Here is a 19,229-nt window from a genome sequence, read left to right as displayed (position 1 = left end):
AAGCATTGCTAAAATGTTGTGCTATTTATTTTATTGTGCACTTGCAGTTTTAGACAAAGCACATCAAAATCAAACATTATAACAGGAAAAAAAAATCTTTAAATCTTATCCTACTTTAATCTTGCTAACTTAAAACTCAAAACCTTAAGAGACAGCTGTTGTTGACACAATCTTAACAGAACAGTCTTTCATATTGGAGGGATTAAATCAGTAAGTCTTGAGCCAGACATCACCTATTTATTTATTTGAAGGCTAAGCATGCCAGCATTGACAGATCCAAACTTCTCTTGCTCCAAGACAGCTATATCTTATCAGGGACAGACCCATCTCACAACAGCTTCACTTCACGAGAAGGTTATTTACCTTAGAGTAAGAGAAGCATGCATTAATGGAACTGGAGATTTTACAAGGAATGTGAAAATCCACATCTTCTGGTTCCCATGTTGGAGTTTATGGACTACTATTAGTAATTTAGCTATGTTATCCTTCTCTTTGGGATCTTGAATGAGTACGTTCTTTATATTTTGCTACTGACCATTCTGTGTAACTGAGGTTGAGGTATCTGATCAGGTTTACGATATGAGACATCTCTGCAGAATCCTCCCTCGCATACCCACATCGGAGCATACCAGTTTCCTCTACCGTAGACCTCAATGCAAATGTGCTCATTTCTACCCTCTTTCTTGCATGTGTCCCTTATACTCTGGGGTCTTTGGCAAGCTTTTTGATGCTGAGGGCTCAGAGTCTGTATTTATAACTGGTCTTAACTCTTCTAGTTAGTTGCTCATCAAGCTTGACTTTGCTCTTTCTAATTCTGCTTTAACAATTAATTGGCCAACTGTGTAACGCTTTCTAGTTTATCTGGATACACTTCAGGTTTTGAAGCTTGATCTCTCATTTCTAGTAACCTTCATGATGCTACTTAGCCATGTTGGCTTCCTGTAATGCTCCCGGCAAGTCTCTCCTAGTGGGTAACAAATACTACTACTGCCTGAGCAGTACGTCTTCGAAGCCTAAAAGAATTTCACTTTTTACACACACCTTTTACCTTCTTTTACAGAAATGAGAAAGCTTGTTATTTATGCTGTCTTTTAAGTTGGCAGAACTGTGGTGTCTGGTTTTGGCCTTTTCTGAATAGTGTAGGAACAGCTACCAAGAATGTACCCAGCCCAGGGACAGGTGCAGAGCTATTGCCACTTTATGCCCTCTTCGGAGGGAGCACTGGGAGCAAACACAGCAGTTCTGCACAACCTACAATGAATGTTCAAGTGAAAACAGTACAGCTAAGCTGTATCTTACCTGTCCTTATCTTGACCCATGAGCCTTTTAATATATTTTCTCTCCCCTGTCCAGCTGACGAGGGGAGGGACAGAGTGGCTTTGGTGTACAGACAGGGTCAACCCACCACAGCTATCAGCCCAAACCATCCAATTAATTCTTTTAAAGACCCATCATTAGGTTACATTTGGAAAATCAATCTGTTTTGAAACTTATGTCTAACAGAAGAATCAGTTTTGCTTAAGGTGGATCTCCTACACATTGGAGCAAACATTGTCATTGCGCTACATCAGTGGAAGTGCCAATAGTCTAGTACACATCAGTCCTAAACTTCCATACCAATGTAAGATCAGAAGCTGTATTTTTGGCAGTATGAAATTACCTGGGCTCTTTTTCCGAGAAAATATTAACAGGATAATTGCATGCTATTTATTACATATACATTTTTTCTTTCAAAGATACTAAGAGGTTACTGGAACTTAAAGGCTAATTTGTAATTTTATGGTGAAGGCAGGTCTAATGCTTTTTAAGAGACCAAGACTTACATCCACACTCTTTCACTGTTTGCCATGTGACCTTGGTTAAGTCATCTTTGTGTTTCAACTTGCTAGTTTTAATGTAGTATCTAACATTGATATGACATAAAGCTAAAGGTGACTTGATAGAAGACAACAGCACAAGCAGAGAGCCCTGCCCTACTTCAGGATTAGCTAACCTGAAGACTATTGATTGACCTGGGGAGCCGATAATAGTAACTTACAAGACAGAAAGCAAAAAACATACTTGAATATCTTGTTTTCCATCACAGAAGTGATAGTGACAGAGTAAGCAGGGAGAATATCATTAAGTGAATCCTGAATTTTTACCCTTATAAATCCTTGATGCTGACAGAGCTTGTATATCTTGAAGAGTTCTGGGAAAAATGTTACGTATTCAGCCAGTTTCACCATTACAACTGAGGCATTTAGCATTTTCAGAATCTGGTCGATACTTAGTTAAATAACTAATGGTTAAACATTTGATTAAGCAGCCAATTTTACACATTTCCAAACCACTAATGTTTAAAGAAAAAACATCACTCTGTCACTTCACACACACTGGAGGTTTTGTGCTCATCTAGAAAAAACAGTGTAATATCTCACCTGCATGCTAGGATTTATAGACACTTTACTGTGCTTTTAGTGTCAAGATCAGATTTTCTTCCCAATACTCACTGCATTGTTTGCAAACTAGACATATCAAAACCACACTCTTCCCAAGTCAGGCAATGCTTCAGATCATGAGAAAGGTATGCCTTACCTTGTGAAAGTTTCTGAAATATGCTGCCTTCTCATCTGGAAATTTTTCTAGCCTCCTGGGTCCTTTACTGGAAGCCTTCTTGAAAACCAACCAACAACGCCTGAAAATCTGCAAACAAAATAAATTGATTACATTATCTTTTCTTTACAAGTGGACAGTATTGCAAATGTATCCAGTTACATAGTTGACTCTGGTAGAAAAATGGCAACACTTTATTTTAAAAGACTGAAAAATTCAGATTACATCAATTATTTCTACACAAGTAATGCCAATTCATCAATTTATATATACTGATTGTCAGTCCTTTGAAGACTTTTTTTGTTTCAATTACTTTTATACATGCTAAATTTGATGATTCATGGTATGTACGTAAATCCATGAACTTTGAATATGAAAAGAATTATAAAGTTTTCATCAAAGAAAGTACTTTCAATAATCCATGCATTTCTAGCATTCATATTTATACTCCATTTCTAGGAGAGTATTGATAATACTCAGAAACATTCATTGCAGGTTTTAACAGAACACAGTAATCAGCAGTTAATATAAGCTTGTATGCACAGAAAAGAAACCACAAGGTTGAAATAAACACCAATGTGACCACTACTGGACAACAACATCTAGTTCTCTCACTGAGTTCAATAACAAACTTTCATAAAAAAAACCTATGCAGATTATTAAAGTTTGGGAACATGTAATGAAAACAAAAATCCTCCAGAAAGTGCAAACCAAACAATATTATCCTCATCTGTAAATGAGAAACACACTAAATTTTGTTTAAAATGCATTTTTAAGCAACAAGGGTGCTTTATTAGACTATATACTAAGCACTCTGATGGTATTGTCTTAACCAGAAGTTTAAAATCAGGATTGAATTCTCAAATAAGAACACATTTGCAGTTCAAAGAGAAGCAGATTATGGATAATCCTCTAGACTATATTATGCAAGTAAGGGATTAGATATTAATCTAGTTTTATAATCTATGAAAACAGTTCACTTGTTCTCCTCGTCAGTGCTTGCAAAGCTCTATGAACAATACCATACAGAATTTTATGCTATTATTTGAAGGGTATATTGAAAAACAAAAAAAACCCCAATACTAGTTCATGGTTCCATTGGCTGTATGTGGAGAAGAGACTTATTTTTTCAGAAATTATATAAAATTTAAGGACACAAGAAGTATGGTACTGTTTAACTTGGATCACACACATCTCCCATTAAAAAAAAAAAAAAAAAAAAATCAAGGAAATATGAGCAGGGAGAGCTAAAATAAGGAATTTTCCCCTCAATGTGATGCTGTCTAAACAAAGTGTAAGCAGCAAATATAGTAGCGTTAAAATAATTAAGCTTAATTAACCACATTCTGATATAATAATACTGGCACTATCCCATTGTGATTATCTCAGATGGATGTTATCAAAGTTAGTGCTTTCTTTTCAAACTTTACAATTGGACTAAGGTGTCAATATGTTCAGTTATGAAGACTGTATACTTCTTAGCAAACATACAAGTTTTAGGCTTTTTCTACTATGGTTGTAAAGTTGCAACTGTACAACCGTACTTCCTATTGCAGAAATTACTTCACCTAACCTGAGGGAAAGAAAATATCATATTTCCTGAAAAAAACAGCATTACACTGTGGGACATCATAAACCCTCTTTATTAGACAGTACTTTCTTCAAATAACAGCTTGGCAGTGTTGCAACTTACTTTACCAAAGCTGCAGCACTGCTCCCAGTTATGTCTTGATTAACCAATTTAACTCCTAACAACATTATGGAGTTCCACATGGAGGTAGAGGATATTCATAATATTTTGACTTTACTAAAAGCGACAGCACCAACTGTCTAAACAGGACATATTTACTCATTTAATAAAAGTGTTGCTTTTAACAATACTCCTGGCTCTTCTGGGATCTAGGTTTTTCTTTAGTCCGTGTGTATTTTCAGTTCATCTCTCTTCCTCTGAGGAAAGCATTTTCCTAAGAAGTACTTTATCAAGGTAAAAGCCGTTCCCTTAATTTCAAATCTTATTGATTTCCTTATTTTCCTTATCTGATCTTAATTGTTTACAGTCCTCAAAGACTTCTCTACAGGTCAATATACTGACCCCATAATCAGTGGTGGTGGGTTTTAGCACAGCACAGAATCCACATTTTACAGATGACCTGAATTTTGGACAGCTGGTGATAAAGTAAAAGAAGTGTTGCGTTAATCGACTAGAAGTTTTTTGAAGGATGGTTGGGGGTTTTTTGGTCTTGTTTCATTAAAAAATATATGGCACAGACATATACACATTATATATGTACATATATGTATATATGACACACCATAATGCAAAGCATCAGTTAGAACCAGTACATCAGAAGTACCCCTAATAAATGAAAAACTATATGCAAAGGCAAGGAGTCAGATTTCATCCCGAGAGGATGGGAACATTTTCCAGATAAAAGGCAATCTAATGTGTACTCCAAAGCAATTCCTTCAGTGGCAAATGAACAGAATCTTCTAAAAGGCAACTTCAGTCTTTTTTCACTGATATCAATCTGGGACAGTGTGGAATTGAGTTCGAGGGTCTGCAGCTAAAATGACAAAATCCAAGAGTGCAGTGTTGACCCTTTTATTAGTGGGTACTTCAAAGTATCCATCGAAGAGGTCTAGATGTGAGTTATCTTTAACGATGCTCCTTAGTAGGCTTTTTCTCAAATTTCAGCACTGGGATGAATTCAATGGCTTCAGCACATAGACTGCAGGAATGAACAGCCCTTGCTTTTAAAGGAGAACACTGAATAGCAAGAGCAGGGAAGTGTAAGTTTTTCCTTTAGATTGTTACTGCTTCATTTTATTGACATCTGTTTTTTCCAGACCTTTAGGGAGGGGAGAGACCTGAAGAATGGAATGGCTCGAAGAGGGCTCCTGGTATGGTATGTACATATAAGGTACATCCCTGCATTTGGATTTTAATTTTTTTTAACCTACTTTTAAAGCTGGTATAAACACATACAGTTCCATTGCATTTCAGCAGCATTTTACCTTATTACACCAACAGACAGTTTGTACCTCAGTGTTTGAAAAAGCATTAGCATATGAATTTACCTATAAATATGAATAAATAGGTGCAGATGTGAGCACACAGTAAACAAACATTTGCCTTTGGTAAGGCACCTCATTGTTATACAGAAGCCTACTCAATTATTCATGAACTGTGAGATACTCTTTTTATCCCTGGCCTACTTTAAGATGCCATTGGCTGTAATCAAAACTTCTGAAAAACTTCTAATGTCTCAGATAATTGGGGTAGCCATTGTGAAAGAAATCGGCATTAGCCCTTTAACAACAGGGAGAATAAGAACCACTCAGAATATTGTCTTCATAATATTTAGAATTTCCTGTGAGATTTAAGTGTCTGTTTTTCACACACGCATTGTTGAAGAAATGCCAAATATTTGATCATTTAATCAGTTTTACAGTGTTCTTGCATGAGCACTCACTGCTCAGCAACTATGATTTAAAATTTTTCTATCAAGGGCAAACAACACAGTCTAAACCTACGGCATTACTTTTTCTGGAGAATTCAGAAAAACAGCATTAAGTAGATGCTATGTTTAAGTTCCCTTTTATCAAAGTATAAATTACAAGGACTGAAACTTGTTTACTACAAACCTGACAACGATCCTATTGAAATTACTGGCAAAGTCCACGGCATAGCAGAACATCTTTAAACAACTTCTTTCCTCTCTCAGTTTTATAAGATGGGCAAAGCAGAAAAATTATACTCCTCTAGATCCCACTACCTGTGCAACTATGAATCAGTAAGCAGTGGCAGTAACTCAGCACACTTGTGGTCTGCTGAGAACTAATTCAGCTGTCCCTTGCAATATCATAGGGGACATAATTTTCATTACAATGTACAAGTTTGCAAGGGAGAGTAGCCTCTGTTCCTAAGGATGGGCTCTGAGTAGCCTCATTTCGTTAGCAAGAGAAAAGGATTCCAGACCTGGAACAATATAACTTTATCACCCTCAAATGATTTCTGAAGTCTTTCTAGTCAGAAATTTGACTTCCAGTGCTGATCGCTTTCTATTAATCTTTAGAGATCCCTTTTCACATTTTACTTAAAACACTGCAGTAGATCAATTCACGATGAAAATCTCTACATAATCTTTTCTTACCTTCTCTTCTGCTTAATTCACCTCTCAGCCCACCTTTCTAGCATGTTCTTATTTTTTAATATTCTTGATTACTATATGCAGAAGTTTGGCCTCTGAATGGATTGTTATTCTTCATGCTCATATCATACATTCCTGTTTTACTGTTGACAATAAACATGGTTGTTGACAATACATCCATTAAAACATATATTACTGGAAATGTATTGGCTAAATTAGTTTTTTAGAAAGAAAATTTAGAAAGCAACTTTAGAAAGAAAATTGTTTTCCTAAAATAATTGAAAATAATTTGTTTACAGTGGAAATTTAATGTATGATTTTCCATCTTCCAGAGATTTCTAAAGCCTTTTCCTAGTCATTTAAAGTAGATGTTTTAGAAATTAACTTTTCCTTTTATCCACAGTGGTAGCTAACAAAGCTTTGCCAGTCATCACTAATATATAGAGAAAGGATTTTTATTGACAAGTCTTTACACATTATTCCAGAAATTCCACCTAACACTCAAAAAAACCCAACCCAGAATAAAAAAAAAAAAACCTCATCCATCTTTTTCTTTTTTTCTTTTTTAATGATGCCAAAAAAGAAAGTTACAACACTATAAGCTTTTTTTGCAAACCAATTAAGATGCTGTGAAACCTCCCTACTCCTATCTAAAAGACAGTACAGATGGCAATCACTTTCTTGGGTATATTGGAAAACCTATTTTCTGCCACTAGGTGTAGAAACATTTGTCTCTAGAGAGAAGCAGCAGTGAGTCGGCTCCTAGTTACTAACAGAAATCATCACTGACCAGGACAGGCACCAAAGCATCACTCATGGGGCTTTCCACTAACCCATCAAATGATTCTCTGAGGAAGTAACCTACATAATAATACTCAGTCCTACATTTACATCTTGTTATCTGCAGGAAAGGCTAGTTAATTTCTCCTCCCTGACTTTCCAAGTGCAGTGCTCTCCTGTTAGACATCTGCAGTGTATGCATTAAAAACACTAATACATCAGTATGTTCCAATTTTACTTTACTAGTTATCGCCATTCAAAATAAATACTAGTTTTTATGGGGTATGTGAGAGAAATGCAGTATGTTTTAGCTAAAAAAAAACTTGTCTCAAAATTAAAAAAATGTAGCATTCATAGTCAGAAAAAAAAATAGTTGTCACGGTAATATTTCACATCGTTTTGACACCCACCACTTTTTGATTTTTCTGTACATATTTTGGCAAAGGGAGAAGACATTAGGGGTGAAAACTTACCACTTCAGTGGAGCTACACTTGTCACACATTCAAGGAAAATGTAAGAGAAATTAAAAAGCAGTAAAAAGGCCCAAAAGGAAAACAGGAAGACAAAACCATTCATACCTCAGCTAAAGAGCAAGTTAGAGGATGTAAGCTAATGCTGAGCGAAGTCAATAGAAAAACAAAACAAAACAGAACACCTCACGTTTGCAATCAACCTACTTGAATTACCAATACTGCTTGAAAAAGAAAAAAGCGCAGAGTGTTGTACCAAGGCACACCATCCCTCTCACACTTAGGTTTCTGGGCATCTTTGAAATTAAGGTGCCCTAGAAACAGTGTTTTCTCTGCCTTGAACAGCACTGATTTTGCTGTCTACCTTTTTGAAATACAGTTACCACTGCACCAAGTGGGTGCATTTTGGGTGGCAAATTTGGATCTGCAAGAAGAAGCGAGAGGTAGAACACTACCACACAGCACTGAGCTCCCAAATTAGTGCAGAGTAGCAGGGAATCAAAGCCACCTCCTGTGCCTTTACCACACCACTGGGAACTGGTTTATCTCCCAGCAGCAGAGAAAAGATCCTCCACAGTCAACTGACACCTACCTCCCGAACAGGAGGAGAGGCAAAAATAACCCACAGCCCTGCTCAGAAGCATGGGGTTACTTGCTCCTGTCAGCAGCTCTGGGATGTGGGGCCAGGACTTTACCACAAGATATAATAAGTCTTGGGAGGTTTTTCCTTTTTTTATGTATTCTAACTCCACCTGCTCTTGCTTATTTCAATTTTCTTCAAATATTACCAAAGTATCTACCATAAAGTAATCACAATAGAAGCAAATCTGTTCAAACTGTAAAGCCAGGATTAAAATAACCACAAATACATCCCAAAAAGATCACTAGTAATGCCTTTAACAAAAAATGCTGTCTGAAGGTGTGTTATGAAGGCTATTCAATAGGGAAACATTCCTCATAGATGATAACCTTGTACATACCCTCGAGCTTCCTTTCATCATTCTACTTAGAAATCAAGGTTAAACCTCATGTTTATAAACCTTGTAGCATGACCTTCAGCAACATTATAGAAGACAATTAGGCCAGAGAACATTTTAGTGTCACAGTTCAAATCCCAGAATTTCTGATAGCATTTTTTTACTATTATTATTTTCCAGATTGCGAATTTGCTGACATTTAAAGTTAGGAATAAAAGAAATATAGAAACATCTGCTACAAACTCTTTCATCTCAGATTAGATCAATCCTTGTGGGCTTGATTGCAGTCAGGGAGAATTAGGATGGTTAGAGAGAGATGATTAAGGACAATTCACCCAGTTACAGTATACATAGACGTCATGTTTCTGCTGCTGTAACATACCATTATAGATTCATATAGATGTTTATAATATACTATAATTTAGGGTGTTATAGTCACAGGCTATACATGTAATCCATAAAAAGATTTATTTTATTATTAGAGACTTCTGTGAAATCAAAGCACACCATAGTAATTTTCCAACTATTCCTAAACTAACTAAACTATAGTGTGCATAAACACTTTAGCTAAGGAATCTGAAGTCTTTATTTATTTTTTTCCTGTGTTTAAAAAAAGAGCAAGGGATACATATCTGAAAAGATTTGCATGTTTTATTCCTATGAAAATCGTTATACAATTTTATCAATCCTTAAGCACCCACCACTGTTACTTTGCTTTGAACTGCCAGCAGGGCAACTCAAGGACAGAGGGACGGTCTACACGAATAATGCACTCAGTTTTCATAGCAGCCTGCAGATCAGCGGAATTTATCACTTATATCTGAATTGATCTTATGGCTATTTAAAAAAAATCAGTTCCAGTAGCCATTTTTTGCCTCTCTGCATTTCTGACTCAGTTTTGGCAAGACTACCTTCAGTAATTCTTTTGGAGGAAAATTAATACTGCTTGCGTGAGGTCTGGCCTCAGTAGATGAGAAGAAAAACCTCAAAACAAACCACAATAAAAATTTGGTTGCAACAGTTTTAGCAGGTATCAAGCAGGAAAACCCCAGAACTTGCAATATTTCCAAAGGAATTGTGCCCAAGAAATCTGAAACATTTCACTGAGCTTAAGCTGAATGTGTAGCACCTACTTATGAACAATTATGTAGCTAGAATTTGTACCCAAATCTATATTTATTCCCAAAGGTACTTTTCTAAATGTAATCAGAAAAAAATACCAACAGAGAAACTTATGGTTTTGTTATGCTTTAATAATAAATTTGAGTAACTTCTCAAACTGAACCGGAGTAACTAGCTTACCCAACTCATCTGATATTTTTTTTTATGGAAATACCAATTTTTTACTTACTTTTTATATTTTACTTTGATTAGTTACAAATAAATATAGCCCACTTGAATATGAAAAACTACAAATAATCGATTGATATTCTGCAATGGAAAGCAGTATTTACAGGAAAAAAAGTCGTTACTCCTTTCATTAGTTTTTAATTAAATAACTACATATTGAAATAATGGAAATACCACCGCAGTAAACTTTCTTAATTTTTAACTCTTCCATAGATGAGCTTATTAAGCTGAAATGCAGTCTTTTATACATATTTAGTAGACAGTCATCACTTTGTTCTTGAAAAAGTTAAATTCATTTAGCATACCTACAAGGGAACTCAATGCTGAGAAACAGGCAAGTTAGAGTTATTGAGAGAGATTCTTATTTACATCTTTATAAAACAAAATTCAGACTTTTATACACAATCTGAAATAACACACATTGAAAGATGGTATCTTAAAGATGGGTTCCTTAATATTTTATGTTACGAAGGTGAGGATTTGTGAAAATAAGTGTAACAAAATCAAAACCATGCAACAGAATACCTTAAAATGAAGAAGAGCTGCTGAACAAAAGAGTAACCACAAACATCTGTTCTATACTACCAAGGGACAAAAACTCAAATCATTTTTACAGCTTCAGTTTAGAGGGTTAAAAGCTCAAATTCAGCTTCGGAATCCAAAATTATCCCTCAGGTTTACGTTAGCTAGTATTCTACCACATCTATCCTTACTTTTCTCTACCTTATCACACAGTCTTGGCTGAGGTATCACAGTCCTCAAGACGCTGTTGTTTTGACTCATAAAATAAGTGGAAACAGTGTGCTTTGCATGAGATTTAATATAGCTGAGCACAGCACTAAGTCTAAAGCACTTTCCACAAAGAACAAAAATGTGAGCTGAATATAAGTGCCACTGCATATTTATGAAGGTGTATAATTTCTAACAGCAGTTGATTCTCAAAGTAGAATAGGAAAGTTAGTCCTTTATTCTTGGATGTATTTTGTCATTTCAGCATATATCCAGAAAATCTTGCAAATCCAGCCATACTGATATATATGGATGAAAGCTAACTGTAGTCTATAGGTGCTGCTATTAAATGCCTGGTCACAGTCCCAGGCACACACACATGCACAAAGTGTATGCAACATGTTTAAATGCAGTGAGACTAAACAATATATAAATACCAATGTAGAAGAAAAGCCCTTCAAACATACTCTGATACACTGTACTACAGAACAGAGTACAGATTCTAAAAATGGCATTTATCCGTGACATATAATTCTATAAACCTCTGAAGTATCAGGTTGGATGAATCAATTATGTTGGTTTCCTACAAATCAAAAGTATCTTTTTTTATGCAGTTGCATATTCTGCTTAGAATCTTCTTTATGTCTGCTAGATTTTATGGAGAAATTAATCTTATATAGAAAAGAAGGTGTTCTGCAAAATGAAGGCTGCAGTAGGATTCAATCAGGACCTCAGAAATAGTAATGATCAAGAGGATGTCTAACACCAGTGCTGAATTTCTGACATTTGATTATCTGCATTACTGTAACCTATAGGTTAAATCTCCTCCTGCCAAAGAATCATAGTTTTTGCAGATGCTAAACACCTTCATTACATCTTAGCTTTAGCCTAATTGAAGAGGAGGAAGATGAATTAACAGCTTGTGTTAAGTGGAAATAGTTAAAAGCTCAGTTAGCAAGAATCCTCTGCAGCAGGAATAAAATGGATACTAAAATTGAGCACTGTGATGAAATTTTCTGCAGTATTCATACACAGAGCTACCTGGATTTTTTAAAGTAAAAAAACAAAACAAAAATCAAACCAAACACCCAAAAAACCCAATCGTAATTTGCTCTGGGTCTTAAGACTTTAAGAGGAACATGTATACAGACAGATACATACTTCAAATACTTCATTTGCTTTCTGCCACTCTTGTGCTACTTATTTTACAGTATTTCCTGAAAATGTCTGCTCAAAGACATTATCAGTCTGCTATTGATGTATTGTAATAGCAGACTGGTAACATCTTTAAGCAGACATTTTCAGGATGTCTGCATCAATATTGCACTGAATAAACACATAATCCAAACCAAGAAAAGGATGAGAAAACAAACACTTTTACACACAGCTAAGAGGATTTGGAAGAAAAAGCTATAGCCCTTAGCTCTTGCAACTACCAACACCAGTTCTGTTCAGCTTTTGTTGCAACAGCAAATTTTTGACAAAGACAGCTTTTACTCAAAGAAAACTAGCATGAAAGAGCTTCCCTAAGAACTCAAATACAGCTGGTGTGTTACATTCCTAGCCAGGATGTTCTGTGGGGAAATGTGCCACTACAGGGGATTAGAAATGCTGTTGTTACAACCCCAGGGAAATAATGCAGAGGAAAAGCAGATGGTTTCCAAACCCAGACTTCATAAGTCCAAAAGACCACTCTGAATTCCCTCCTCTGTACCTGTGATATGTCTCAAAAAAGTCTGCCCTGAAGTGTTTTAGTGTTTCACTCCAGGTAAATCCACAGAAGCCATGCCAGTGCTTTAGTATGCTTTGGCTCAGACCCAAATTAGTAATACTCAAGACATCACAGATCAAATACAAATTTCTTTGTTAAGGGAAAGATGATCATCCCACCAAGTTAATAACATTATCTCAGAGGAAGAAAAAACAAACTCAAACCAGCTCCTCCTCCGTCACTTCCACTGATTATTACCAACTTTCCAGAGCTAGTAGGAGATAAGACTGTCCTTTCACAACCATTTCCCATGGGCATTAGAAAATGATTACTCTGCCCAAATGATGCTATTTTTTTTTTTTTATATTCTCACTAGCTGCATATAAATAGAATACATCTTGATTTTCAGTGTTCTGAGAACCACCTAAGAGCAGGAGTGGGTAGAGAAGAAGAGGAAAAGAAAAAAAAAGGTAGCATTTCTGGTCAAATCAGATAACCTCTGATACCCTATACAGAGTACAAACACCTAACATATTGGTTCAATATTAGCTAACACAAGTCCCTTTTCTCACTTGCAATATTAAAAGTGCATAAAATTGTGTTGCTTATTTCCCCAGACTGCTGAGACGGTCTCAGCTACAAGAGCCGAAGTTATAATACATAGTCTAACATTAAAAAGGAGGGGAGGGTGGGAGGGGGAGAGAGAGAGAGAGAGAGAGAGAGAGAGAGGGAGGAAGTAAGTGTTGTGTGCTCATTGGTACTAATTCTACCAGAAGCAAGATCTGGCTTTGCAGTATTAACTGGTTAATCCTCACAATTTAGTTGTGATGTCTGAGTGAGAGTTTAAGTGTAAGACTTTAAAAAGTAGGAGACTTGTTACAGATACAGATTTATTATATAGTGATAGCAACGAGTATACTCATAAAACCACTGCAAGTCAGCTTTCTTGCTAAGCAACCCTTCCATGCAAAAAGTCAGTAGAAAACTACAATTAAAAACTAAAATATGCAGATTTTATGGAAAATACCCAGTAGGTTTAATAAAATAATTACCTTTATTAATAGCTACTGAATAAGAACATACTATGAATCATGAACTAAAAAAACTCTGCCAGATTCAGAGACTGTCAGAGAATGGACTAACAACTTTATTATACTTTTTTGTATTAGAATAGTGAAATAAGCAAAGTATTATGACCAATTCTCAGCTTCTTCAAGACAAGAATTTGTGTATATGGTGCCAGTTGACTAGCTCACCAGAGATACTGTCTTATATATCAAGAGTGCACAGAAAGCGTGTCTTCTTGACCTGTTTGTTTTGTCATGAAGTCATAGGGGAAATTCCCAAATAATTTTCAATATCGTAGAATTAAATGTTCTGATTTGGGGGTGGGGTGGGGGGGAGACACAAGGAAGGAAAACAGTTTTCACTGTAGAATTACATAAATGAACACTCATAATCCCAGGCATACTCACCAAATGATTCAGCATTTAAGGGTTGTTTTTTATATTTACATCACCTGTACATATCAAACAATACATACTGACAGCAGTAGGTAAAACTTCAGTCTCCTCATGTTAGTATATTTTATCACTGATAATAGTATATATTATCACTGATAGATGTATTGATGTATTTATATCATAAATAGGATTCCAAATTCACAGTTATATTTCCAGTATCTCAGAAATTAATCCAAGCAACTCTTTCTATGAGGCCATTAAACTCTTGCCAGTATACAGACACATCTAAGTTCAGTACAGCAGAGCAACAATTTCTACACGTATGCCCTTTTTCTTTTAAAGCCTGCACTTAAAATGACCCCACTTGCATATAAAACAAAATAGAATTTGGTAAGTGTTGGGCATAGATGAATGAAGAGAAATGTGCAAGTCACCGTGCCCTGCTTCCTTCAGTTGCAGAAACAGGTAGAATAGGTGCCTGCCACTTTTTGATCTTCTCTATTCCTCACACTATTTATAACCAATGAGACAGTATAAGTCTGACAGGTCTTTTTGTTGTCCTCATGGTACTGGCTCACCAGAATAGAAATTATTTCCTTCCTGAGGAGTAGCAGAGAAAAAAAATATTTGGACATTTCACATTCATAATTCTTTTTTCATAGGTGCTCAGTGACTAGTACATAACCATTGTGCTTTGGAGAGCTAGCTTTTATTGTGATTTAATTTATGAGTCTTGTCCCAGCAGAAATTTTAATTCTGGCAGCGAACATCTGCATGAATGGATTTTTGCCTTTGACTCCAAATCACTTGTTTTAGTACATTACCCTATTGGCTTTTGTATTTTTAACATATAATATAAAGAATCTGTCATCACGAAGAGCCATTCAGGTGTGGACAGGGTAGTTCAATGCAGCATTCACAAGTGAACTCACAGCATCAGGTCATAGCAAGACAGCCACTGCGACACAGCAATTAAGGATGCTATACCATCCTACCTTTTGATGGCAGAACCTTTTGTTCTATTTCTCTTTAGAAGGATCCAGCTCTGTTCTTTTCAGATGGCACATAGCATGTGATTTCTCCTTTAGCTCCTCTATCTTTCAAATTAAGAAGTCCCTGCTTCCTAGTGGTTTTTTTTCCTCAGGTTTTCTTAAGTCTGCCCTGCTGGACTTTAAATTAATCTTTCAATGATCACCTTAAATAGGTTCCGTCTTGGTTTATGATGGATTTAAGCTCTAAGACTTCAAATAAAATATTACATAAATGGAGCTGACTCATAATGGAACATTATCCATATTTACAGTGATTTTTTTTTTACTTTTTCACAGAATTCTTCACTCCTCTATTGTTACTTCCGTTATTGCTGCTATTTCTATTGTTGCATATGACAGGAATCCCTTTCTACTAATGACAGTCTCCGTTCTTCTATTATTAGCAGCACAGTAATTGAATATTAGCATTAGTAATTGTCTTGTAGGATATGTTCCAAGAGACATATTGTGCAATGCCATAGAGTCTGTTTATTTCCATCCTACATACATAGCTGAAGTTTCATAATCTTAAGCAAACTTAATTCCACAACACTTACTTTGGGATGAAGTGTTTTAAAATATTTTTCAGATCTTTTTGATGGGATGTCCTCATTTCTGAAGTCTGCAGGAGCATCATTAAAATGTAATCTTGAATGGTATTGGCATTGAAGACAGGAGGTTTATGGGATTTTCATTTTTTCTAAATTTGGTCCTTGCAGAAATTAATAACACAGTTGTTCACCACACAGTTTCCATGTCTTATTTATAGTAAACTTTTCCAGTCATCTTTTGCAGACTAAGAGCTTGCTTTTTAGTTACCTGCATCTCTAAAGGGAATGAGAGCAACATTCCCACTGACCACAGGCAGAAACAAGAAGAGAAGAGAGCAAGTTTGAATTCAAAATACTGTCATTGAGACGGGTGGTCTAAACTACTTTGAACAGTGAATATTTTCCCTGTTTCTTTTCAGAATTTTCTTTCTTGATTATTGCTAACAAAAATCCACAATCAAAAAATAGTAAAATATTAGGAAAATAATACTTCTACAAGATATACCTACACAGATCAATACTAGAGCTGATCTTTTGGACAAACTCTTTCTAGAAGCACAGCAGTATTACTCTTTTTTTATCTAATATATTCCTTGCAAGAATCATTACAATTGTCCTGACAGAATTTGCACAAATTAGTCCACATATATTCAACTTGTCTTTCTGTGCTCTTCCGCATCCAGAAATTATGAGAAAGCCACAATTTTTTATCTTAATCTTTAGTTCTCAAAGTCTTCAAACAACCTCTAGTTACAATTTATGCAATATAAAACCCTTACACCCAAAGAATTTTGCCTAGGACTAACTAAAATATTTTCATTTCCTTTGGATAACCATTCCTTCTTGTCCAGCACAAACTTTGGATTAGACCATGTATCAGGCTTAGTCTTCCAGTCTTAGTGCTTATTTAAAATGGGATTATTTTAAAAGAGAATTTAAAACTTCTTTCCCCTTCCCCCCCTGCCTATAACCAGAAAAGAACAAAAAGTATTTAAAGAAAATAATAAGCCTTTGATGTTTTTCGGTTTTGGCTGGGTTTCTGTTTATTTTTTTGTTTGGGTTTTTTTTTTTTTTTTCCCCCTCAGGAAAAGCAAGGCAAACATTACCAAAAAAAAAAAAAATCCCTCAGTGACCATAAACTAATTCAGTAACAGAACACAACACATACTTAATTCCTTTAAGGTTGTATCTGTTATGTCATTCTGCTTGTCACCGTTCCTTTTAACAACACTACACCACTTCCCCAGAGATGCAAGTCACTTACGTAAGTGGGTGTTTGTTGTCTGTGTGTGTGTTTGCGTATATCTCTACTCAGAAGCTTTACTGGGGAGAATGTATACCCTCAAAATGAAGGCACAGAAGACACCAAAATTAAACTAATTTATAGGCACCCCAAGTGAAAAATTCATTAGCACAGAGGATTTAAGCAAAGTATATGTTATTAAAAAACACACGGACTTCCAAGCTTTGCTGACTGAAGTTCTTCATTTTCAGGGTAGTGCTCTTTCTGATCTTAGAATTGTCATAGAGATGGTGTGTGTCTTATAAGAGAGAGCTTACATTAAGAAATCTGGTTTAGTACCCCTTTCATTACTGCTGCAGAGGATGACTGTAAACTGTGAACAGAAGAAGTTTGATCTGATGGGTGAAATTATTTTAAAGTCACATACTGGTAGTCAACAATCCCACTCAGGTGTGTTGGATTAGTTTACTTCCACGATCCTATGAATATGTGAATTAATGACTAAATGCAACCTTAAATGCTTAAATTTTTTGCAAGTTTAGTTGTATTTTTCTCTGCAAGAATTTCTGAGGAAAAACAACATGGAGAACTCTTTCTCTAAAGATACAGTCTTTTCATTCCTCCCAGTTTTGCCTTTTATTCTCTTTTAAAACTGGATTTTGATGAGGCAGAGCAAAATAGGTGCACAAAGCCTACAAGAGGTTTTGCCACTTGTAGACCCTGGAAGCAGGGCTCTCAAGCAAAGGCAAATGGTTTAAAGGTATCAAAGTACTCTTCTATCAAGGTCTACTTCTGAAACTGTAGAAAGTGTTACTACAGTGTGTTTTTCCCAAGCCAACCTCAGTCTTCACTTTCCCTTCCCCCTCCCCCACTCTCCTGTTACTCAAAAGATTCTCAGAAACAAAACTTTTGTCACTTTTTGGAAGTAGTAGCTTAGGATGGCAGCTCTTTCTCCTTTTAAGATTGCAAAAAGATCTGAAATTCAACTTTCTTCCAAATAAAGGACTTCCTGAAAAGCCTGGGTGCTGCTAACTTTAATAAAAACAAAAAAGTCAATGAACTAAGGTAAGGGTCTTTTAACAATTCTTGTGGCATACTATATAGCTGTAAAATATGATTTCAGTGTCTGTGGATTAAGGTTTAGTAATTTCTAAAGAAAAGTTTAGTGTTGCTTTGTCTAGAGTAAGGATATGTATAATTCCTTTTTTTTAAATCCATCATGCTTTATGCCTCCGAGTTGCATAATTCTCTGACCTCATCTCTTCAGTCTAAACATAGCACAGTTCAAACATGCATGCAAATATCAGGCTCTGAACAAAAGCTGAATAGAAATTAGATTCCAAGCACTGAAATGGTAGTTTCCATTCTTTTGGAAGTATAAAAGGAAAGAAATAACTCCTTATCTGGAATGAGGGTTTTATCCACTACTACAGAAATGTGTGTTCTTACTTTCCACTATACAATGTGCTCAATGTTCACAAGTTTTTGAAGTTTTGATCACATCATCAAGATACTTGTATCAAGACATCTCTTGGAAAGTTCAAACATGTACTTTTACTCTTTGTCTAGGATAACCTGTATCTTGCACACATTAAATATGACTTTTTAATAAATTTTAGAGAAGAAATAGTACATGGCAAACATATGGGGTTTTAAATTAAGGGGGTTTTCTGTAATGAAAATTTTCTCTCCTTTCCCATCTCATCTCTTAAGAGGAGCACTGAGCAAAGTACAGTATTTACAGCCCTGCCATTATTGTAGTAGTGGTTCTGACGACAACATCCAGCATGAAGGTTACATCACAACCTAGGCTACAGAGGCCAGAGGCTCAAAACAGCATTCTGTCGATTTCAGAAAGTTACTTAACACCTTGCAAACTAGAAGTTGACATTTCATTGATCTTAAAATGTTCCTCCACTGTATTTCTAACATTTTCATTACCAATCCAGTAGTCTTCAAGTATCTGAGACTGGTGTGACTCCACAGATGTAAATTATTGCTGGAACAGAAAAGAATCTGCTTCTAACCATTCCAGAAAACTAATTTCCTGTATGTCACCTGCAATTAATGGTAGCTGAATGAATAAGGCAAACAGTTTTGTGTGAAGACACCCAGGATGAATAAGTAGATTTTGATTCTTTCATTTTTCATCTAAATAACTACAAGTACTGCTGAAG

At 35.7% G+C, this 19,229-nt stretch overlaps 1 protein-coding gene across 1 annotated transcript in view; it reads right to left on the bottom strand.

The window, feature by feature from the left end:
* Positions 1–19,229, bottom strand: part of DOK6 (docking protein 6) — a 253,584-nt gene that overhangs the window by 150,128 nt on the left and 84,227 nt on the right. The window contains exon 2 of the mRNA XM_056333389.1: positions 2,578–2,685. Within this exon, the coding sequence (XP_056189364.1) occupies positions 2,578–2,685 (108 nt within the window). The remainder of the gene's footprint in view (positions 1–2,577; positions 2,686–19,229) is intronic.

Source organism: Falco biarmicus, chromosome 3 (genome assembly GCF_023638135.1).
Source record: "Falco biarmicus isolate bFalBia1 chromosome 3, bFalBia1.pri, whole genome shotgun sequence".
In the NCBI taxonomy this organism is placed as follows: Eukaryota; Metazoa; Chordata; class Aves; order Falconiformes; family Falconidae; genus Falco; species Falco biarmicus.
The sequence above is the reverse complement of the archived record's forward strand: the minus strand, read 5'-3'. Positions and strand labels throughout refer to the sequence as shown.